Raw genomic sequence first — 23,415 nt, forward strand, 5'->3', positions numbered from 1 at the left:
AGAAAAAAAGATAGAGGGAGGGAGAGAGAGGGGAGAGGGATAATTTATTTATTTACATGCGCACAAAAATGCTGAGACACGGCATGCAGACCACGGTGACGTGGTCTCTCATCAGCGAAGTGTGTACCTGGCTAAATCACGTGGTGGGTGCTAAGGGAGGGTACCACATTAACAGATACATTTTTTCGATCCCACGCGACTGAGAGGAAATAGCCGGTTATACGAGTGTGTGTGTGTGGGGGGGGGGGGGGTTCCAGCCCCCAGTTTTGAGAGGGAAGTGCGTCAAATTCAGGAGGAACCTGTATTCAGTGTATTTTGCCAACTCTCCCTGCTAAGCCTCGCTCCAACCATTTGCGGACCTTCACCCCCGGTCGCTTACATGACCGTTATGTGGCGCCGGCAGATAATCATCGCGGCTCACCCTGTGAGAGCAAGGCGACCATGGACCGAGCCCGAGCTTCAGCGCCGCGGGCTTGCTGCCGCCCGACTCATCCCAACAACGCTGCCACGCCCTCCCCGTGCGGGCAGGGGCCACACACTGGGTATCGTCTCCGGCAGAGATTGACAGGGAGCGTGTACGCGGCACCCGAACTGCTCGCTTGGCGCCGGCGTCAGCAGCTCTCTCCCCGCCACTCCGATGTGACCGGGGGTCTGGGGGTCCGGCACAAGGTGACTTTCTTTTCAGCCCGATCCAGTGAAGCCAGACGGGGAGCGACAGAGTGGCGGGGAGAACAGCGCTGGAGCGCAGCCAAGTCATTAATAAGCAGACAGAGCAAGGCGAGAAAAGGTCGGCAGGGAAAGAGACCTTTCCTCTGTTGAGCTCTGAGCTGCAGGATAAGCGCTAGAATGATGGCAGATTCACGTTTTCTCTACTTTGAGTTCGTTGCAAGCCTTGACGCATTACATTACAGTTGCAGATACTAGCCTTGGCCGGTTTCGCGCCCGTATACGGCACCCCCAATCGTCATTTAAAACTGGACACGACATAGTACCATGCGCCGCTGCTCCATCCCCCTCCCTAGCCCTGCACCCCGTAAACACACCACTGTTTCGTTCGCACCCGTCTTAAACGGAGGCATTTGGGACATATTTCAAACACATACTCTAGTGAAACCTCAGAACCAGTAACGTCTGATAATGGCATAAGGCAATGCCACTGCAGCAGCGTCAAGACATAATGATCTTGCACAATTATATCAATTTTGATTATTTTCGAGTCCAAGTTACGCAGTCAGGGCCTTGTAACAACACTACGCTTCTTCCCTACAGTTGTCGCGACCACCGTTGTCATGATAACCCTCATACAACAAAGACATCTGTGACTGGCCCAGCGGGCGGCAAATGCCCATTTCCAAGAAGCGCACTGGTTGACATTCGAACCAGTGCGTCACCATAGAACATGTGATACTGCGCTTCCCACAGCCCGAGTGCGCTCCGAGAAGCCACTGTGGAAAACGCCATACGGGATAAGTCAAAGCCACTGTATGCCGTTTCGTTCAACTCGCGGGAAAAAGGCACCATGTTCTCTTTTTTTTGTCTCAATAAAGTGTCTCCAGCTCTAACAACATTTATCACACATTTTGGCAACTTAGTGCGCCGCAAAAATCATGAAACTCACACACTGGAAAAACGGGACCAATAAAATAAATTACTTTCAAAGTGATGGGCAGGGTGTCGAATGAGATGTCTTCCGCAAGAGCGACTTCTCAAGAGCGACAAGAACGACGACGACTACTAAACACCCCGCTGCGTCAGATCTTGCGTGCGTCACTGTATGCGCCATGCGGATGCGTGCGTTGTCATGGTTAGGGGTGGTTAAAAGCTCAGCCAGACGCGAGCTGCCCGTAGGAACCGGACAGCACGCATCACCGCCCTTAAAAACGCCGCTCCTCAAACTGGTGGCCCATACCACGAACCGTGTAACACACACATGCGCATTTCCATACCGCCGACGGCGCCATCCCCCACCACGCAGGCGCCCGACCGGTTCTTGTTGCCTCCGCCTGGATATGGCGCGCGTTGTCAGCCTTTTGGACAGTCGGGCGGTGTTTACCGGCCGGCGGTGGGCCAGGGCGGCCTCGCCTCCAGCGAGCTGCGCGCTGATTGGTCGACCCGCCAACACGCGATACGGGCGGCGGGCCTGGCCGGGGGCCGGCCGGCCGAAGTCCGACCGCAGGAGTGACCGAGCCAGGGCTGGGAGACGGCCCCCCCCCCCCTGCCTCCCCGCAGGCCAGTGACGGGTGTCCCCGGTTCACGTCAGGAGAAACGAGAAATGTACGTGGTAGCGTGATGCCTCTTGCTTCACAAGCCCACAAGCTTCTGTGGCTTGTTTGTCTGGCAAGGCCAGTCGAAATGAAGCGCCGCCAGCAGTGAGTACCGCTAACTGGGCGCCGACCGGGCCGCCCCGCAATGGCCTCCTGACGACGCCGTGCAAGTGACTCAGCGGAGCGACACGTCCACGCCCGGCCATAAGACGGGGCGCCGGGGTAACCGCGTCACTCTCGCCGGCCGAAGTCAGCGCGGCGAGGATGCCGTTGCTAGACCGTTGCCGCCGCGTTGCCAGATTGAAAAGATAGCGGCAGCCGTTTCTCAATAGGCCAGTCGCCCCCTGCGGAATTTTCTGACCCAACATCAGCCATGTCCAACGGTGGTTTGAAAAACCTGAGATGCGATCAGACCGGCCAGTCCGCGGCATGTGGTCGTGTGGTCACGAACGCGCCACGGCTTTGTCCACGTCTGTCGCTTGGCTTGCAGTCGCCACGAGCGCGGATAAAAATGCGCACGAATATGACGCGGCACGATTACGCGAGTACGTCGGTGCTTATGCTTGAAGCGCTGGCTGAGAAAATATACAGAGTATATTGTACGCAATGTTTGCAGTGTTGCGTGAGCTGGTTTACACTTTCCAGACCAGGTTGCTTCATGCCATGGCGGTAATGAGCAGTGGCGCAAGCTTCAGGATGCAGTGTGCGATGTCTTCCATCGCGCCCACGGGAGTGGGTCGCATGACTCTGGTCCCGATTCGGCCTCCTACTGCGCGCAAGCTTCAGGATGTGGTGTGCGATGTCTTCCACCGCGCCCACGAGAGTGGGTCGGATGAATACGGTTCCGGTTAGGCCTCCTTCTGCGCGCATGCCTAACAGCGACCTTGCAGAGAGAGCTCGCAGAACTTCCTGGTGGAAACGCGGGGCTTGGAATGCGGAATTGCGCACCTTGGTATCACCTCAAATCACGGGCCACCCACGATAAGGTCAGGCGTAAAATGCTCATGAACAATGATAATGTTTTCAACAAGGTTTTGGCGTGAAATGATTTGGAACACCTGCTGTTTCAGATGATTATGCCTAGAAATGATGACATGCGATCTCGCTGTCGTGTCAGCAAAACTGTGGGATATGCCTGTCACGGCAAAGGCGTTTGTGAGGTCTCAAAGTTATGCGGCCGCCACTGGTAAGTTTGAGTGCTAAGTCTGATGGACTTAGACTGCTTAAACGGCACTTTACATGTTCCACGGCTTCATCAGCCACGTAACGTAAGCTGACTGCCTCTTTTCATGGGTAGGAATAAACATGGCTAGTAAATGTGTTTTTTCAGATCGTGGGCCATCACCCTTACACCTGTCCGGCCGTTGGCCATCAGCCGCTATGACAGACGGAGTCATGAGGGCGCCCTGGAAGATCACGCGGGATCATTCCGAGTCATTTGCACGGATCCGCGCTCATCTGTAGGGGATGACGAAGGCAACCCAAAGGTCAAATGAAAAGGCTCAAGTCACGTGCCGGGGCTGCGACCTCTCACCTGTAGAAAGAGATCATGAGGGCGCCCTGGAAGGCCACGTGGGACCAGCGGCGTTCACCGCGCGCGCGCAGTGCGTCGTGCAGCTTCACGTCGAAGATGGAGTCGAAGAGGACGGAGCGGCGGTTGACGGCCTCGACCTCCTCCTTTCGCTGCGCCTCGTTGGCGACCGCCTACGCGACCAGCACAGCGTCAGCCACCAGCGAAAACATTGGACGGGCGGCCATCCCACACTCGGGTGGCCGCTACACACTCGGGTGGCCGCTACACACTCGGGTGGCCGCTACACACTCGGGTGGCCGCCACACACTCGGGTGCGAGATGTCACAATGGCAAGGGCCTGGCGTTATCGCCGCTGCCGACACAGTGCTGTCGACACGCAGTGAACTTGGAACAAATAGGGCCGAACGGATGACCGGACTGGATGAGCGCGGACGTATTGCAATGCTGGAGGTTTAATTCATCACAAGTTTAAGCTACGTAACTTCACTACACAGGCGTGTAGATTAAGAGAAAAGGGACCGCGAAACACCGCCCCTAGACGGTGAAATAAAAAAAATACTACATCTCTTCACGACTTGTCTTGAGATGATTATTCCGTATTTGGTCTTTGGTCACTCCCTCTCTGGGGTTCAACACTGTACCCACTCTTGCGGGATCCTAGGATCGAGGTGGCCTAACCAGAGCAAGACCATTCTGCAGGGCACGTACTTGGGCGGCCTTCAGTTCGTCGTTCAGCATGGCCTTAACGGCACCCTGGAAGCGGTCCCAGAAGTTGAAGCCCTTGGCGGAGATACCCGGCGTACGCTCGAGCCAGCGTTCGACGAGCGCCGCCAGCGACGGCTGCTCCTCGGAGTCGCGGATCTGCTCCATCAGCTCCGGGTGGTCGTGGTACGGCGCCGAGTAGTCCGACTTGGTCTTGACTCGGCACTCCTGCGAGCAGGGTGCGGCCGCGGTGGGTGACGACGGTCCCGCCGCCAGCGCGCGCCAGAGCCAGACGCCGCGGCTGACACCACTTGGCGCGCGACATGACAGGTTACAGCCATACTCCCAAGGCCGTGTGTCCGGCTTTGGGGAAAGGACAACACCTATTGTATGTATAAGCAGAGCTCTTTTGCAAGGTGGCCATCAACGGCGTGCAGGTAGCCAGAACGGACCCTTTGATTATTTTTTCTGAAGCGGGAACGCGACGCAATCATGGCCTAACATCTACCACAAATGACAGCCCTGGCGGGCACTCCCTAAGACATAAACAAAAAACCGTGGCTAAGCGTCAAGGTGTTTGAAATAGGTACAACCAAGCAAAAGCGGATCAGAAGCCCCAAGTGGGACCGCAAGGTCGGTCCTCCAGATCAGAAAGCCCGGAGACGCACACTCCGTACCTGGGCATCTGTCGCGAAAGAAAAGCACGACGAATCTAAAGACTCCGTAGCGTATGACTACCGCGACAGTACAATCCAGGACCCAGTACGAAACAGATCAGATCTTTCCATGGAATCATATGTCAAGAGATGCCAGAAAACGCAAGAAAAACTAAACAAACATACACAACTGGTTCTCGATGCCATGAAGAAACTGACATCACACAAAAACCGCACACAAACCTCACCTTCTTCAGCCCAAGCTTGTTCTCCAGCAGTCTAAACTGCAGGCTCTGGAATCCCGATGCCGTGCTAAGGTGGTCACGGAAGTCCAGGAAGTCCAGGGGAGTCATCGTCTCCAGGATCTCGATCTGGCCCACCAGCAGCTATAGCGGAGGACAGCGTTAGAACAAGAAAACTGTGTGAGAACAGGAGAACGGTGTCGTTAGGGGCAGATATTCATGACACGGCCAGGGGCAGGTACTCAGGCCCAAAGCTCGCATTTACGGTGGAACAGATTGATGACTTTTGCATAGTGGTACAAAATCCCTCAGTGAGTCATAAATAATAATTTAACCAGTCAGGTTCTGTTGACACCATGCCAACACGGGCACGGTGACGGAATGCCTAAAAACACTGAAGAAATAGCTCCACGCCATCGATAGCGATTAAAGCGTGCAGAGCGATCAATCACTAAAGTGGCACAGTTGTATCGCGTGCCCGGCGCCAAACCTTGATAAAAGGGGCGCCAAACTTTGATATAAGGCACAACAGAATCTCACAGGGACGTGCTCTCATGAAACCCTGATCTCAGATTAACTGTATGCCCACCGATTGAACATAAGCTTCGTCTGGCTTCCGCTCCAAATTGCCGCATCATTTCTAAATATTGGCGACAATTTTGAATTCGTCATATTCCAATAGGGACAGTGGAGTAAAATTTCGCCGTACGCCGAAGCCGATGAATTTGGACATGTTGTTTTACTATTTGTCATCAATGTGCCAATGTTATGGACCCTCGTTAACTACAGGCCGATAACAAGTCACGACATTCAGCGGATCAAATAAGGAGCCATTGCTAGCAATCAGATTTTCCGAAAACGGGTCGCTACTTGCTACTTGAAGTGTCTCACCAATGATGTGCGACTTGAAACAATTGCTGGTAGGCCTTAACGTATCAGCTGTACATATATATATATATATATATATATATATATATATATATATATATATATATATATATATCAGCCGCATTTCATCATACCTTCAATATCAAAACAACTCTGTTGGTTTGCTTGATTATGTCCAGCATCCTTCGTTCGTTGAGCTTCTGAAAGATAGAACCGGTGCTAAAATCAAGGGATCGACGGAGACAATCGTGGCGACGTTTCAAAGCGCAAAAAATTGCCAGGTTTACACAAGTTTACGTCCACCACGGCCATGCCACAACTATCGCACCCAGCACACGCTCACGTCAGAGCCATGATTAACGGCATTTCTGCAAACACCAAAGCTGTGGAGCAGAACTGTGCAGTGAAGCCGACCCAAAGCAGGCATTATGTCGTGTTCTCGGCTGACAGTGAGCAGATCAGGCCTCCTGTTATGTAAACATTCCAACAGGACAGTCGCCAGACGCTCTGAGACTGGTATAAACGTGCACGCACACACAGGCGGGCGGCATCCCACACCGCCGACAAAACATGCCTATTACGTATTTGCTGTTGCGATCAGGGACTCACTATCAAATCGCATCAATTATGATATGTATATATATATACCAATTTATCGTACATCAATTGCCATTACATTAATACCACCAATATCAATTAGATATTATGCTATATGGTATACCATAATAATCAATAATTTTATTAATGATAAAAAAATGTTAACAGTATTCATACATGTACCAATCATATTATCAAATTCGCCAATTTCTGCCAGTACATTTATCCTTGTCTGTCTGTCTCCGCGCATCTGAGCAGCACGCGCACAGCACATACAGCTGTAGGGATTACCGTGACTTTGCGCACACGACGGGCTCAACTTTCGTGACTTTTCACGACGCCAGTCCACGCCCGTCACATACCAGTGTTGGTCGCAGGGCGTGCACGAGGCAAACTTTCGAATTCAGTAGGAAGGTACTTATCGTCTATTTGTGAGAAACAAGCGGTGCAAATGCCGTGCCGTCGACAGCATGCCGCAAGGCTCGAGCAGCGATGAATGGTAACGTGCTCATGAGCAGTGCATGCCAATTGACGCAAGCATTAAGCAACTTCAACAGGGACGACATGGCAAACTTAAAAGAGCCTAAGCGGTGCACACGGCCGATCATTGAGATGCAAATCGATGTTATGTGGCTGGAGGCGGTGCTATGCCGACGACAACGGTGTCGTTTCTTTGCACAGGGAAGCAGGCGGAAACCACAACTTGCCGAAGTGATCATGTCTTGAGGTCGTGGAATCGCACCAAACATTACGTGGGCAGTGCGTCTGAGTGACATAGGAGTGTTTTAATTAGCTTTGAAATCTTATGCGATATCTTCATCATATTGTTGAGACACGAGTCAACGCCACGCCGCTGGCAGCGTTTCCAGCGGTCAGAGCGTCGCCATTTTGTGCGACGAAGCGCGCGGAAACCGTCTGTTCCTTCTAAATGAATTTCACCGACGCAGTTACGCAAACGACATAATCTGTGCGGCTCAGACAACGTGTCACCATTTCCGTGGGCGAGGCTGTGCAGGAAGCTTATCCGAAAACTTGTTTTTGAGTCATGCCCAAAATGCAAGTCAGCACTCAAAAGCATCCAGATAGTGGGAGCAGAACGACAGTGACTTGCGCTGGCTTGACGACAAAAACTGTCATTAGAGAGACAAAATTTAAGAGTTCATTACAATATGTCACGATGGCATTTGCTTTTCATATAAAGTTTCAGTTACAGTCCAGCTATTTGTAATATTGAACCAATGCATGCTGTGCTTGAATGGTTTCTTTCAATAAAAAACTTTTGAAACAAACCTGGGCGACCTGAAGCTAGTCTGCATGAGACATTTTAAGGCACGTTATTTCTGTATGGAACCTTAAGGCACGTTCGGATGGAATTTGCATAGTTGAAGACAATTTAATAGCGGATCGTTCGGGATCCAAAACTTAGACGCACCTTAAAAGGTCGCTGACCTACGACATTAGTCAAATCAGGCCATGGATTCAGCGATGACAGTTTCCAGGGAATTGTTCAATGTGATACAGCGACGAAGCGTTAGTGGAAGCATTTTTGAGACAGTTTTTGGCAACACAATATTTAGGCAATACAACATATTGACAACACGAAGCATGCTATTACTTAAACTTCTTCGCAACTCAATATACGGACAACACGAAACATATCTGAGATAGTTTCTTAGACAGCACAACGACTGAATGAGCAGATTCCTTTGACCTTGGGCCAGGTATAAAGGTCAGATCGAACTCAAAACCCACCTGCTTTATTACTCTAGAGCGTATTGTATGGAGTAAATTCTGGTGCTCATTTTGAATTCGTTGATAACAGGACCCACATTATGCATATTCCTAGACCTATTCAAGGTCAGAATAGGTCGCTGACCTAAAGTGACCCGGGCAGCATTCTGTTTTTAGGGACGTGCTGCCTAATGTAATCTTTGACGCTAAATTCGAGTGCAAAACTTACAGCAGTCCTGTATTGTTTTGGCCAACATGACCTGTGAAAGGTCAAACGAGGTCACTGACCTCAAATCAACACCAGTGATCTTTTGCTTAGGACAGGTATTTAGGATCTGGGGCACTACAGACACCAATCTAGGGTTTGACCTTGTTTGTTCTATTTGATCCTGAAGGTCATGACCAAGGACCATCAAATTTTGACACAAATGGAATCACATTCTGCCCAACACACTCTGTGGATTTGGTGTCTCTAACTCCCTTAGCTTCTGAGATCTCAGGGGGTTCAAATTGACCCCATCTGAGCGAAGAGCATTCAACCTGCCGCCCGGCCACGTGTAAATGCTCGGGACATCAGTGGTGTGTGTGTTTTGATCACTCTCACACTCGCAATGCAGAATGTCCCAAATAAACACGGCACAGAATGTCCCGGATAAAACACTTTTCAAACACAGCCACCGGATAGACGGATCGAAAACAACACAGCTGCAGTGCAGCTGAAGAACCACGCATGCACGTTACCCAGCTGGGCAGGAATCAGATCGTCTTGACCGCCACGGCGGTATGTCTGGAGCCAGCTGCCCTTGGTGAGCGCGTCCTCTGGCGGTGCACGGTGCGGCGGGACACGTGTCAGCCTGGGCGGCTCTGAACACCAGTGGACGGCGGGGTGGGGCACGTGTCAGCGGGGACGGCCCTGTGCGCCAGCGGACGGTGCGGCGGGACACGTGTCAACGGGGACGGCCCTAAGCGCCAGTGGACGGCGGGGTGGGACACGTGTCAGCCTGGGTGGCCCTGAGCGCCAGTGGACGGCGGGGTGGGGCACGTGTCAGCGGGGACGGCCCTGAGTGCCAGTGGACGGCGGGGTGGGGCACGTGTCAGCGGGACGGCCCTGAGTGCCAGTGGACGGCGGGGTGGGGCACGTGTCAGCGGGGACGGCCCTGAGCGCCAGCCTTGGTTATGCTCCTTGCGAGGTGCACGCTGACAGACAATGGCCACGTATGTGCAGGGCAACGGCCCGCCCCGAATCACACTTACGTAACGTTTCTCGGCGCTCAGACGCCGCCGTGCATGGAAACCCCGTCACGTCCGACAGAAGAAATGTTACGTTGGGATGGAGCCGATGCTCGACGTACGTTTGCTGCATGCATTTTAAAGCATTTTCATTTTGGTGCACACCGCGTGCCCACAGAGCATGAGGGCCATTCGTCAGATTGCGTTCAGAATAATTCGCGCACTATTCACCTCTTGGCACCTTTTCTCTTTTTCTCATGCGGCCTTTTATATTTTAAGGCGATAGCCCTGGTTTAATTGTGAAATGACACGCAAACGGCTGCTCCCAAACGGATTTAGATCGGCTTCCGCCTGATGCTTGACTGCAGAGGTGTGCACGTCAACTCCGCCCGGCGCCGGCACCGTTACGTAAGGCTTTGCCGAGAACTGTGGGGCCGGCCTGCTGGTCCAGACGCCACACCGTCGCTCGCGGGCACCCAGCAAACCATGAAGGAGATAACGTCAGGGGCATCGCGATATGCAACGCTGCTTTGCCCGGCGGTAACATGCCGACGAATGCCATCATGGAGGAGGCGTCACTAACTGGTTTCGCTCACATGATTGTCTTTAGCCGTCGAACTGCTGGTTACTAAGCGAGGCGGCGACGGGTTCTCCGAGAACTAATGGATATACGCGAGTGGGTAGAATCTTTGCAAGGTTGCAAAGGTTGCTATTGCAAGGTCGCAGGATTTGCGAAATAAAACTATAAGTTTTCACGTAAGCATTCTTAAATACAATTTCGTTCTTTAGATCCGCGTAATTCCATTTCGTTTTATCATCATATTATACTCCGAATTTATTGCTGTTTGTACTGACTTCATGCATCACACAGTGATGTCACAGCATTAATAGCCTTATTCACCGTGCAATAAACAGGAAAATGGAGAGAACTTTGTTCACCCAACGGCATCGATATCCCATGCTTTTCAAGGGACGATCAGCCTGGCTTTGGGCAACAGTTGCATTAGACACATGCATACTATCTTACCTCTGTCATGAACAGCTGACGAACTGAATCGATTTCATAAATGATCTGCTTGAACCACAGCTCGTATGCTGAAACATCCAACGTCGTTAAACGCACCAAAACAAGGAAATGCTAAGACATGCAGGCCATACAAATATCGCGAAGCGCGTCACCTTGCTTCGCCACCGACGCACATACAACCATGAGGCAGAGACCGTGACTATATCCATTGTACGAACCTCCCGGCTTATTGGACAATCTCAGCAACGTGATGCCGGCGCGCGGTACTAGCGATAGCTTGCACCCCGCGTCATTTCAGGCTTGCTGCCCGTCTCGCCCCACCTTTATCTTTTCAAATGGCAGAGAGCTATCAACGGATGTCTTCCGTCCTCGCCTAGATGGCACTGCATCACTCCGTTCACTCCGAACATTCAGCAAGGCATAACAGCGGCATTGAACACGGTTTGGTGTGCGACTTCGACCTGCAAACAGCGCCGCTTGCGCCGGGAGCCCCGGCGGCAGGCGCGGGCCTGGCTTTGTGCCAGGAGGCCCGGCGGCAGGCGCAAGCCTGGCTTTGTGCCAGGAGGCCCGGCGGCAGGCGCGGGCCTGGCTTTGTGCCAGGAGGCTCGGCGGCAGGCGCGGGCCTGACCTTGTGCCGGGAGGCGGGCGCGGGTCTAACCTTGGTGCACGATGATGAAGAGATGCTCGTCGTGAACGACGGCGCCGGCTGCGCCGCTCTTCAGCGCCTGCGCCGACAGGATCTTGTCCAGGTGCAGGTAGGTCCAGTAGTTCTCGCCCTTCTCCGCACCCGCAGCCTCGCCATTGCTGGCGACGGAGGCATGTTGTCAGTCGGGTGCGGCGAGAGCGCGAGTCAGAGTCAGAGTCAGAGTCACGGCACCGCCTGTTTGCCTGCGGCTGGGGTAGGAGAGTCACGTGTTGGCCGCCGGTGCCTCTTCCAGATAGGCTTCCCTACGAAGCAGTAGCATCGACCCCCGGCCCCTGGAGGACGTCACACAGATACAATTTAAAAACCCAGTGACTCCCACGATCTTTTATTTTCTTGTACTTTTCGTAGTTTTGTAGCTCGTGACTTACCATCTTTTCGCCGGACTCACGTCAGTTCAATTTGGCATCAGTTTGTATGTCGCAGCATATTGACTTGCTCAGTCTTATTCTGTTGCCTGATGAGGCCGTCAAACGATGCCTGGTCGCACGGTTCAGTCACTTATCGGCCAGCACAGCAGACATAACATGTTAATCAACTGCAAAAGTTGACAGGGAACGGAGTTTATATTGTGTTGTCCTATTTTAGAACTCGGAACCTGTGAATCAGGAAAGAGACCCTCATTCTGTGGACCTTTCAAAAGCCTTTCCGAGTGTTGACCCATTTTCCAAATTACCCACGTAATTCGGTCATCATCGAGTTCGAGTGCTTCAAAAAATATTAACGTCTGTTTGGCACAGACCCAACTCATGCAGATCCGATTTGCACTCGCGTCTAATCCTACAAGACTGGCAGTCTAATTCTGAGAGCGCAATGGCTACGTCAGCAAGCGTAATGAGAACTACTGAGTTCAGTTGGTAGAACGTCCACCTACGATTATGTGCGGCAAGTCGGCGCCTTACCGCCGGACTCGCGCTGAATCGTCCACGCTTCAGGCGGGTCACGAGTGCGCCACCAACTGATCTGAGATGTTGAAAGCGCCGTTGCCTCTTCTCCCAAAAAATCTGACCAGCATGCCACGCGACCGCAGGCCGTCCCAGAGCTATCCGCTGGAGACGTGCCGCACGATGTTAAATGGAAGTAGGCCACCGTTGTAGTCTTCAGAGACTCACCACACTGCAAGCGCGGCGAATGCATGCCGCTACCGCAATGTAATGCGTTACTTCAGTGTTCGCCTCGCCATCTCGGATGCCACCACCGCACGCTTTTGGCGGCGAACTGCCAACCTTTTTATCCGAATGATTATCCAATCAAGCGGTTTTTCATTCATTCCACCATACCGACAACAGCGTTCTGGCCATTGGCGAGTGGAACCAGCTTCATTGCTTCCCCGTCCGACCACCATTCGCCTACCATCGCATTCCCCCGACTTCTAAACCCCTTCCGATCACGTGTCCGGCGGCTGGCCAGGTGACCTGCGGCCGCGCGAGCGTTGTCTGTGGTGCGCCCGTCCGGCTGTGGCTTCGGCCGCGTGACCGGTGGCGCCCGGCTCTAGGGTCCGCCTACTCCGATTACCCCCGGCCACTCCGGTTACCAGGAGCCCCTGTGTGAAACCGACGTCGGGTAGCGCGTGGGCAGCGGTGGGGCCTCACCGTGAGACCGGGAGGGGGTGGCACGGACCGGCGGGCCGGAGTTCATTCATCGGCAGGTGACTCCCTTGGGTGATGGGGGGGGGGGGGCTGTGCTTGGCCTGTATCCCTAATTCATGCAATAGGCCGCACGTGGACGGTGGTGGAGGTTTTAGTACCAGTGCCGAATAAAACCTCAAATGTGCTCCGCCATGGGACCCCACTATTCTTCTGTCCGCCGTCGTCGGCTCATCTGGGTCCACCTTGCTGACATGGCTACGAGCCTGACGTTCATAACTCTTGAGGTAGCGGGACAAGTCACGATTAACGGCGCTGCCACGCCGACTGAACTGTACTCGGACGTAAGATAAGCAGTCTGTGCCTCATGGCACTTTATGCCTACATGCGCTGTTTACGAGTACTGGCTCCCTGTTTGGTTACACAGCGTCTGTCCTCATTTCGGACGTTGTTCAACGTGACCTGTTTAAGAATTCGTCAGCTATCGGCGCGCGCGTCAGCTCCAGATGGCTTTTTATCGACTACTCAATCTGTCGGCGACCATTCTCGTGTTTCGCGCGTACATGTCTTGTGCGTGCTTGTCCATGCACGAATCCGGCCTACCTACCGATTTTGGGCCACAAACAAGAGACACAGATGACAGGCCACGAGCAGACGTTCACTGCAAACAAGCGGACGCAGGTGGCTGGCCGCGAGCAGGCGTTCACTGCAAACGAGCGACGCGGGTGACAGGCCACGAGCAAGCGTTCACTGCAACCAAGCGACACAGGTGGCTGGCCGCGAGCAGGCGTTCACTGCAAACAAGTGACGCGGGTGACTGGCCGCGAGCAAGCGTTTACTGCAGGCCGCCAGCTGCATATGGATGGGTTTGCGTAGTATTACGCCAACTCACGGTTTTCTCCTCCTAAAAGACACACTCTTATCGATACTAAGCAATGTCTCAAAAGTAAGCACCACACGATCAATGTCCAAACCCTCATATCAAATCCATATCAGCAGGAAAGTCGCAAAAGACAGCTAAGCGCCCATGTTTTCGGCGAATGTGGCCTCCCACTACACTTTGTTCAGCCCCGCTTAAGGGTACGTGGAGCAGGAGGCATGGAAAAACCATGAACTATATCTGGTATGGTTTTACCGTTAACAGTTCGCAGTCTTGCCATACAGCCCCTGCACGTGACGTCAAATGACGTCGACCGAACTGAGTTTTCAGTGGTGGTGAATAATGTGCACATATATGCTCATACTTATGGTGATGAGATGCCATAAGTAAATACAACGAGCATCAGTCCTTGGTCCGTTTCTGGCCAAGGTGGTAGGAAATCCCCTCACACCGGATAAGCACGGCACCTCTCACACTGGAGGCATTCTGCCTCAGCCCGACAGCGACCGGCGCCAGAATAACCCCACCCTGGTCTACAGCTGAGGGCACCCACTCCCCACGATGGTCGACCTCATGAGCCGGCGCTGTTGCCGCCGGCGGGGAGTGAGGGTCACGGCCTCTGGGGGGGGGGGGGGGGGTCTGGCCCCAACTGACGGGTTCCAGACACCGGCCTCCGGCCCAGCCAGAGACACGGTGAGGTGCAGCTGCGAGGGTGCGCCCCACACAGCGGCCGACCGCCACATCGCGCCGCCCGCCTGTCAACAGGCCAACGACTGGCTGTAATAGCGTCGGACCGGAACTCCAGCCGGATAGCTGTGTAGCGGTACTGTAGCTGTGTGGGAAGCTGTGTATCGGAGACGGCCGCCCCCCGTCGCATCTGAACGTGAACGCGACTGGTTCATGACAGCCATTCATGGCAGGTCGTCAGTATTTCTAATACCGAAGATATGGTGCGACTGGTGCCCCATTGGGCTCCGCACCGTAGGCTGTCGGCAGGTCTAAGATCCTGCATCACTATCCGGTTCAGCGTCTGGGCAATGGGGGGGGGGGGGGGGCGAATTACTGTCAGAACTGAAACATATAACGGTGTTAAAACATCAAATTAAGCACCATTCGAATACCAAAGATGCTATTCGACGCGCTTGGCGGCTGCTTCACGTTTCCTTTATCCTTACTGATGTCTGCAAACTTACATCTGTATATTTACCGCGAATCTCCATAGAGCCTGCAGCGGCCGAAGAGAGGTCACCGACCGGATGTTCGGATCATTACGAAGCCGCGAGCGTCAGCAGCTGAGCCAGGCTTCAGATTCAATGTGCCTCTGTTATGTGAACTGGGCTGCGACGCTGCACAACTCAGGAATCCTGCAAACGCTAGCCGCTCTCGCCGTTTCGGGTCAACTGCTGGCGACCGGAATGCCTCGCGGCTGCTTGGTATGCCGGCTCCGATCACGGCTGCCGAGCGAGATGCGATAATCTCTGACTTTGAGCGATCAGTAGAGGGGCCATGAGTTGGGCGATCAGTAGGGGAGTCATGGGGTCGGGCGATCGGCAGGAGTCGTGGGTCGGGCAATCAGCAGGGGAGTTGTGGGTCGGGCGATCCAGCAGGGAGTCATGAGTCGGGCGATCAGCAGGGGATTCATGGGACGGGCGATCAGCAGGAGTCGTGGGTCAGGCGATTATCGGAGGAGTCGTGGGTCGGGCGATCAGCAGGGAGTCATGGGTTCGGCGATCAGCAGGGGAGTCGTGGGTCGGGCGATCAGCAGGGGAGTTGTGGGTCGGGGGTCGGGCGATCGGTCAAGGGAGTCGTGGGTCTGGCGATCAGAGGGGAGTCGTGTCTGGTCGATCATGAGGGGAGTACGTGGGTCGGTCGATCACATGGGAGTCGTGGGTCCGACATCCTGGCCGGTGCTGCAGGCTGTGATTGGCCCAGCCTGAGAAGCCGGCGTTCGCCGCTGCTGCTAAGCTCGGAACTCGCTTGAATCTGACGTGACGCCTTAGCAACCGTGCAGGCAGAGGGGGGGGTGGGGGGTAAGGGCTAGGCGGCAAAACATCGGGCCAAGACTCCGAGTTGCGAAGTGGCGTTTGCCGAGGTGTTGCGGCTGACGTGGTAGCTGCGAATAATTGTATCGAGCACTGGCGAGTCCTGTACAGCTCCGCGGCTGACGATCGCGAGGTGAGCACACTGAGAGCAGGTGGGAGGGTCGACTTGGTCCACTGACAAGGACATCAGTATGGTAGCCTGGTTTGTATTTGACATCAGCTGACCCTCCACATACATATGTGACTATTATGTGTCATTAGCCTGAGAGATATCCACCAAAAGTATTTAAAAAACAACAGAAAGTGATAAGGGATAAGAACTCATAAAACCGTGCACGCATAAGCAGAATGAGGCTACCCTATCACGCAAAAAAATGACCTGACAGCGGGCATAGAACTTGCTGAATTCAGTCGCCGAACAACCACGGGCAACTCATTGATGAGAGACACCGCTCGGTTTGCAAGGGACCGCAGTCCTGCCGCCGTGCGCACCGCTGGGGCGCAGGTTATGGTCCATGCGAGTAGTTCGGTGACTGGTCCGCGCGTCAGCGTATGTGTGAAGCGAACAGGCAAGACTCAGGTTCACCTCACTCACAGGCTTTGCGGGCAGCGACAACATTCGATGGTTAGACTATCAATCAAAAAATGTGAGCCGCGAAACCAGCGATGACGAAACAAACGAACAAACAGCCGCCAAAACGCATCCGAGCAGGGTGTGCAACAATTCAGAAGGCGTGACTACCGTTGAATAACCCAGCACGTGGAATATTCATTAACGGCGCGAGCTTTCGGCGGTCGTATTAATCTGGCCGATGAAAAGATTCTCCGGTAATCAGGATTCGAACCCGTTTTTTCGATGTAAGTCCGGTCGGTGGCCGACTGCGCCGCTGAGCTCGGGCGGCACCGTGCTACATACCTACCACTCACAACAGGCACGTTGATAGATGGTCGCCGGCTAATGGTCAAGATCTAATCTCCCCTGAATGAGCGCAAGACTTCAAAACACATCCGGAACATGGCGGTACACGCGCATGAGGACGCCCCGCGCGCCCGAATCGCCTCGCGATTCAGAGGGTCCCGCCCGCTCGTTCCGCCACGCATGCGTTTGCACGAGCGTGCCACGCGGGCGCGCCGCGGGGCGTGTCCCGGTGCTGCAGCTGCACATTGCTGCGACCGCTACCGGTCGCTGTAGCGGTCAGCCGCCGGGCGCTGGACCGAGCCGGGCTCCGCAGAGACGCCGGCCGATCACTGGCAGACATGCGGCCCGGCCCGGCCGGTTTGGCGGCAGCGGAGGCCCGCCAGCGCCGCTGGCGCTCCCCGGCCGCCGCCGGCCGCCGCTGCCGCGCCGCTCCTGGCCCGGCCGCGGCGGCCGGACGGACCGCGCGCTCCGCCGCGGCCAGACGGGCCGCGCGTGCGCCTGAGCTGTCGAGGTGTGGAGCGAGGATCGGGCGCTGGGCGGGACAGGGTGACCGAACGGCGGGGGGCTTCGGCGGGCTGGCGGCGGGTGGCGGGCATAGGAGTGGGGGTAGGGAACGTTGGCAAACGCTACGAAACCATATCGTGAACTCGGGGCATGTTGACCTACGGAAGTTGTCTATTTATTGAAAAGCTATTTTTGAACGAACTTGCTTTTGGATTTTGAAGACATGGAGGATTCTGAGGAAAGGAATATGAGCAATCCACTTGTCGCATTCCTAGAGTTAAACTGGGGCCTCATTCCTACCGAGGCCAAATCGGCCAACCAGGACTGGATATTCCCGCATTCGTCACCAATATACGTTGGCCTAATAACGCTGATCGTTTTCATTCTGTAATAAACCATTTTTGTATATGACACGTCATCTAGACAAAAGACGAACCTCTATCGAAAGCGTTGGAATGGGATGCGGGTGCACCAAAAGCAGATTTCCTCCCCAAATAACATTTCTGTTGTGTTCAGTATGCTTAAATTTCTCTGATTGAAGTCCCATCTTTAAGAAGCGCAGTCAAACAGCATGGGACGCAGGGTGACACCCAGGACTGACGACATTATAAAAGGTGTTATATCCCACTTTTCCTCTTCCTAATGCGCTATCCGCGTCTTGTTATGCAAAAAAGTTGACGCATTCATGCCGTTTGGAATTGTGACTGAGGTTTACTCAGGGGGAGCATTTTCGTGGCAGCCGAACTGATGGGCTTTCCTCTCTGTACCTCTCACAAATGAACATTTGGCCTGGTGTCTTCCCAGCGCATCACCCGCGACATGAATAACCACCGCTTGTGAGCAGCCATTTACCACAATCCTTCTTTTCGCTATCCACCAAAAAATATGTCAACGAAAAAGCGAACGCAAGGGCACGCATAAAACACACAGTCGGTAACTGACCGAATTCATATGCGCACTGAAATAAATCGGAATCGATTTGCTGAAATTTCGGTGGGTGGTGGGTGGCGGGCGACGGACGAAGCATTTGTCGCTTATTACGTCCTACAGGTATCCATCTGTCTGTCTGACACCAACAACCGGTTTGGAGGTCAGTTCTTGCCAAGTTATGATTGCTTTGCACTCGCACGCATTCCTTGCTGTGGTCGAAGTGTATGTTTTTTTCCGTCCGTAGCAATAAGCTTATCACTAGTCATCTGCCGACCTTGGAAGACGTTCATAATTGCGAGCATTTTACAGGAAATATGACATGCTATACTCAGACACATAAGGGCGACGTCATATGCAAAAATCTCGGGAAATAGAGTGGACATAAAAGCGCCGACTTTTACGTGGATATTTGTTAAACAAATGACATACTTTTAAGTGGGGCCGCATACAAAGCGAACGTCATGGGCAATAAGGCAACACTTTCACGAGTGCCCCGGCCGGCCCGGCCCGCTTCGTCGGCCGTCAAGCTTTCTGAAAGGGAGTTTTTTGCCGCCACTGGTTGACAGTTCACGGCGGTTTGAATAACAAGGACCGTTCCAGACCTCAACGACCCGGTGTTGCAGCGACACAGAACTTATTATTCTAACGGGAGAGAAAAAGGACAACCTTGCTAGCAAAAGTGTGGGTTAGTGTTGGTAGACAGGCACACGCTATCATGTGCGAACCGTTCATTCACCAGTTTTGGATGAATCGGGCAAAAAATCGGTCATTGTCATCCTTTCCCCAGGCCAGTTTTACTAAACCACGTTGTGGCCTAAGCCGTGACAGATTGCTTCATTGAAACCGTACAGATATGAAGCTCGGCCTACTTTGACTGATGCCTAGTACAAACATTTGCACATTTGATAATCTTTTGATCACGGTCACCACACGCAATTAATTCCGGATGCAAATTGCCAAGCCTTGCCAAGCGCACTGACAAACCGATTCTCAAGCCTCGTTATTTATCAATCTATGCCCGAATGCTAGGCGTCAGCACATCTGCCTGCCATGCTCGCAGAAGAGGAATAGTCCATCGCAGTCATAATATCTTCTTGCGTGTCTCCCAAAGGCGACCAGATTCATTCGCGTAAGTTTTGGTTCCATCCACGTGGCGGTAACATTCATTGCGTCACTGGGGCGTTCCACGCAGTAAAATATCATGTTAACATAATATCAAATAAAAGTACATGTATTCATACAAATCAAAATCCTGTCCAGTGACTGGCGCTAAGGTACTGGCTTACTTGACTTGGGGCACTTGCAGCAAATATAAACGTGCAAGCACATTATTTATCCGGCATTGTTACGCGAGCACCGAAATCAGCTACGTTCCGGTTACCTCACCATATTTGGTGCGAGAAGTTACGTCGCAATAATGGTGATGATTATCAAATGTATCACGGGTCAAACACCATAGGAACCAAAAGTGTTCTGCAGATCCATCACCTTCCCAAGGAACGGAACGGTCATTTCAAATGCTTGAGTTTTCACAACGGCGCACCAAATGTGGTCGAGGGCAGATTATAGACGAAATATTAACTTTGATATCAGGATCGAGTTCTTTTACTTTTTTGTTCAGCACCGCATGTGTTTTTTGTGTAAAACTTTCAGAAAAACCCACGCTGCTCGAACACGCATTCCTGGTCGGCTAGCTCCAAAAGATCGCACAACAAAACAAAATTATGTCTGTTTTTCGAATGAATAATGCCCAGACCCACTTTTCGTAGCCCGAACACGGTATTGTGAATCTGAATCAGCGCACGAAATCGACCCACAGAGTGATTCAGGTCCGAATTAAAGGGCAATTGAACTATTCCTTGCACGCGAGCCAAACAAACACGCAACCGGCACGCGGCGCTTCTACCATAGGAATATCAAGTTGCGCGCATGCGCCTGCATTCATGCACTTCGATTCACTTGACCTGGGCATCGTAGTATACATGACAATCCTTACATTGCCTGGAACCATGGGTGCAGAAGGTTTTCCAGGATTGGGAGTGGGGAGCTCAAAGGTAGTTGGGATTATTTCTTTCCGTATGCCACCGTGCGCCAAGTGCTAAATTTCCCCAAATTTTTGAGGGGTTAGAGCTCCACAAAGACCCCATAACACGATAGGTCCTGCGTCTGTGTCTAACACATCAGAAAAAACAGCTACGCTTTTTGGACGTGGCGTCTTCTGTAGCCTCCCGTGCAAAACGATGGCCTTGTAAACAGAAGTGCAGGTGCACGTAGATAAAATATATGATCCAGTGCATCTCGGGACCTGACAAACGCACTTCAGCACAGACGTCGATGAGTCCTTTTAAACGAAACGACAATCCTATCTTCCAGTTAAGCACACATCATTGGGCATTTGACTTCATTCACTGCTATGGGCTACATGTGCCTATGTCGCAACTAGAAAAACAAAAACAATTGCGGAAAACGCCCCAATATTTCTGCTTGCGGGGCGGCTGGCTGCTTTGGTCGTATACCCGTCTCAACTCGCCGACCCGCGCCAAACGCCCTACTTGATGCGTCTGCACGTGTTTTATGTGACCCGGCTGCAGCAGCTGGGCCACGCGGTGCGCCCCGAACGCGCGAGCCTGTTTGGTCTGGCTCGCGCCGCCGACCACCCCAGGCTGCACGACATGAAACCGTCGTCTGGAGCCCGCTGCACCAACGGGCTCAAGGCTCTCACCTGCCAGTTCGAGGTTTCTCTTCAGGGCCATCGACGACCACCCACCCGCCGGGAAGCTGTTGCGGAGCTGCGGCGCTCCCCCGGTTGGTGGCTGAGGCTAGCGGTCATAGGGACCTTTAAGAGGTCGTAGCGCTGTCCGGCGGGCGGCCGCGCGATGTTGTCGACTCCAAGCCAGTGTTTTATGCGCGAGTGAATTGCCTTTTTGTAAGCGGGACGACTGGTCGAGCTTGAATTCAGATTTGAGTGTCGTTTTATTGCATGGCCTTTCAACCGGAGACGGCATCGGCACAGAACTCTTAATGGCTCGGTGCCCTCTTCGACGTTACTGTATGCATGTATGCATCACACGCAGTTTCATCTCCGTCTGCTTTGCACTGTTTTTTTTCTGCAAACCGCAAGTGGCGGGTGCAGACCAAAGCCCCAACGCAGCTGTCGTGATCCGAGATCGATACCAGCGCCGGTGTACGGCGGCTAATGTGACGCTGGCTGTCGCCGCCGCTTCGTCAGCCGACAGCGGGCGCGTCAGCTGTCTCGATGACGTAAGGGGACCGCAATGAGGGGCGACCGCGAACGCTGGGACAGCCACCCGGATCAAGGCTGCTGTGTCAACCACAATACGTGCACTGCAAGGATCGGACGCGCCGTGCTGCGACTTCAGAGTAGCAGAAGCAACAGGGATTCACTATCAGGTGTGATGGCAATCATGCAACAAATTGCACTGTGGAATTTCTTGTACCGGTGAAAATTTTGCAAAAATCGCCTAACAGCTGTAAAAAATGGACTGTAGCCGAACACTTGGCATGATTTTTCCGGGACAGATTATGGCTTTGTCATAATTAGCTGCCTCAGCACCTATAGCTATGGACGTTTTATCTCCTGGCGACAGAGATGAAGTGGAGGAGGCTGTTCTAACAATGAGAATATCCGCTAAAATGGACCGGTGAGGTAAAACACGTACTAAACCCTGGGCGTGATCTTCCGGCGAACAAGTAGACCAGTTTAAATAACCGCGTTGTCACTGAAGGAACTACTAACGTGATAGGGCCGGTCACCAGCTTTTAGCAGATTCCGATGGAGATGACTGACGAGGCTGAAGAATAACAACGTGATAGGGCCGGTCACCAGCCTATAGCAGATTCCGATGGAGATGACCGACGAGACTGAATAATGACGTGATAGGGCCGGTCGCCAGCCTATAGCAGTTTCCGATGGAGATGACTGACGAGACTGAAGAATAACAACGTGATAGGGCCGGTCACCAGCCTATAGCAGATTCCGATGGAGATGTCTGACGAGACTGAAGAATGACGTGATAGGGCCGGTCGCCAGCCTATAGCAGATTCCGATGGAGATGACTGACGAGACTGAAGAATAACAACGTGATAGGGCCAGTCACCAGCCTATAGCAGATTCCGATGGAGATGTCTGACGAGACTGAAGAATGACAACCTGAAGAATGGTCACCAGCCTTAGCAGATTCCAATGGAGATGACTGACGGGACTGAAGAATAACAGACTTACTCGCTGAAAGGCTTCTTTTGGCGTACAATAAGTGTGCTTTAAGTTACAGAGTACTTAAGATGCGGACATGTAACAAAATTACATATGCTGCCCTAATTGAATGATGACAAAAGCACGGAGTGTGAAATTTTAGTGAGTTGACCATGACACTATGTTTCACCTCATCCACAACGGCGTCACTTTCTGTCAAGCGTATGACATTCCCATACCGTGTCATGGTGGCCAGTTCCTCACGAATGCGCCACCTGGGTAGCTCTTGCCATTGATATATGAAATAAACCGCCAAGAGCTTGTCGTTTCTGGTCCATTTCGGTCCACCTATGAAGTCTTCAATGTTTTTGCTTCTAAAACGAGGTGAACGCTTGAAAACTGAACGCATCTTTTCAGCTATGATGGATTCTGAACGACGCAACTGCTGCGCTTTTACAACGCTTTGCTAAGCTGACCACCCGCGGCGGTGATGGGATGAAACACCGGATGTTGGACCAGCAGTATGGGTGCTGCCATATTCGGGAATGTCGCCTTCCTTCACACAGGGTCCATAAGGAAGGCAGCAGCTTGAAACCCCAGGTTACACAGTGAAGGGTGATTCATAGACAGACAGATGCCATATGACTAACAGATTATGCTGCAACTTTCGACGCATTCAATCCAGACATGGCTCCGATGAGCATAGCTCCTGAATTATGGATGCATGCAACCTTAAAGGCTAATACGATTTAGGAAGACAGGCCCAT

General features: G+C 52.9%; 1 protein-coding gene across 2 annotated transcripts in view; it reads right to left on the reverse strand.

The window, feature by feature from the left end:
- The window catches only part of v (Tryptophan 2,3-dioxygenase vermilion), a 51,545-nt gene that overhangs the window by 3,247 nt on the left and 24,883 nt on the right, over positions 1-23,415 (reverse strand). For both annotated transcript variants that reach the window (XM_037230468.1, XM_037230465.1), the window contains exon 7: positions 3,799-3,968. In XM_037230468.1, the coding sequence (XP_037086363.1) occupies positions 3,799-3,968 (170 nt within the window). The remainder of the gene's footprint in view (positions 1-3,798; positions 3,969-23,415) is intronic.

The sequence above is a fragment of the Pollicipes pollicipes genome, unplaced genomic scaffold, assembly GCF_011947565.3.
Source record: "Pollicipes pollicipes isolate AB1234 unplaced genomic scaffold, Ppol_2.1 Scaffold_6686;HRSCAF=7923_pilon_pilon_pilon, whole genome shotgun sequence".
Lineage (NCBI taxonomy): Eukaryota > Metazoa > Arthropoda > Thecostraca > Pollicipedomorpha > Pollicipedidae > Pollicipes > Pollicipes pollicipes.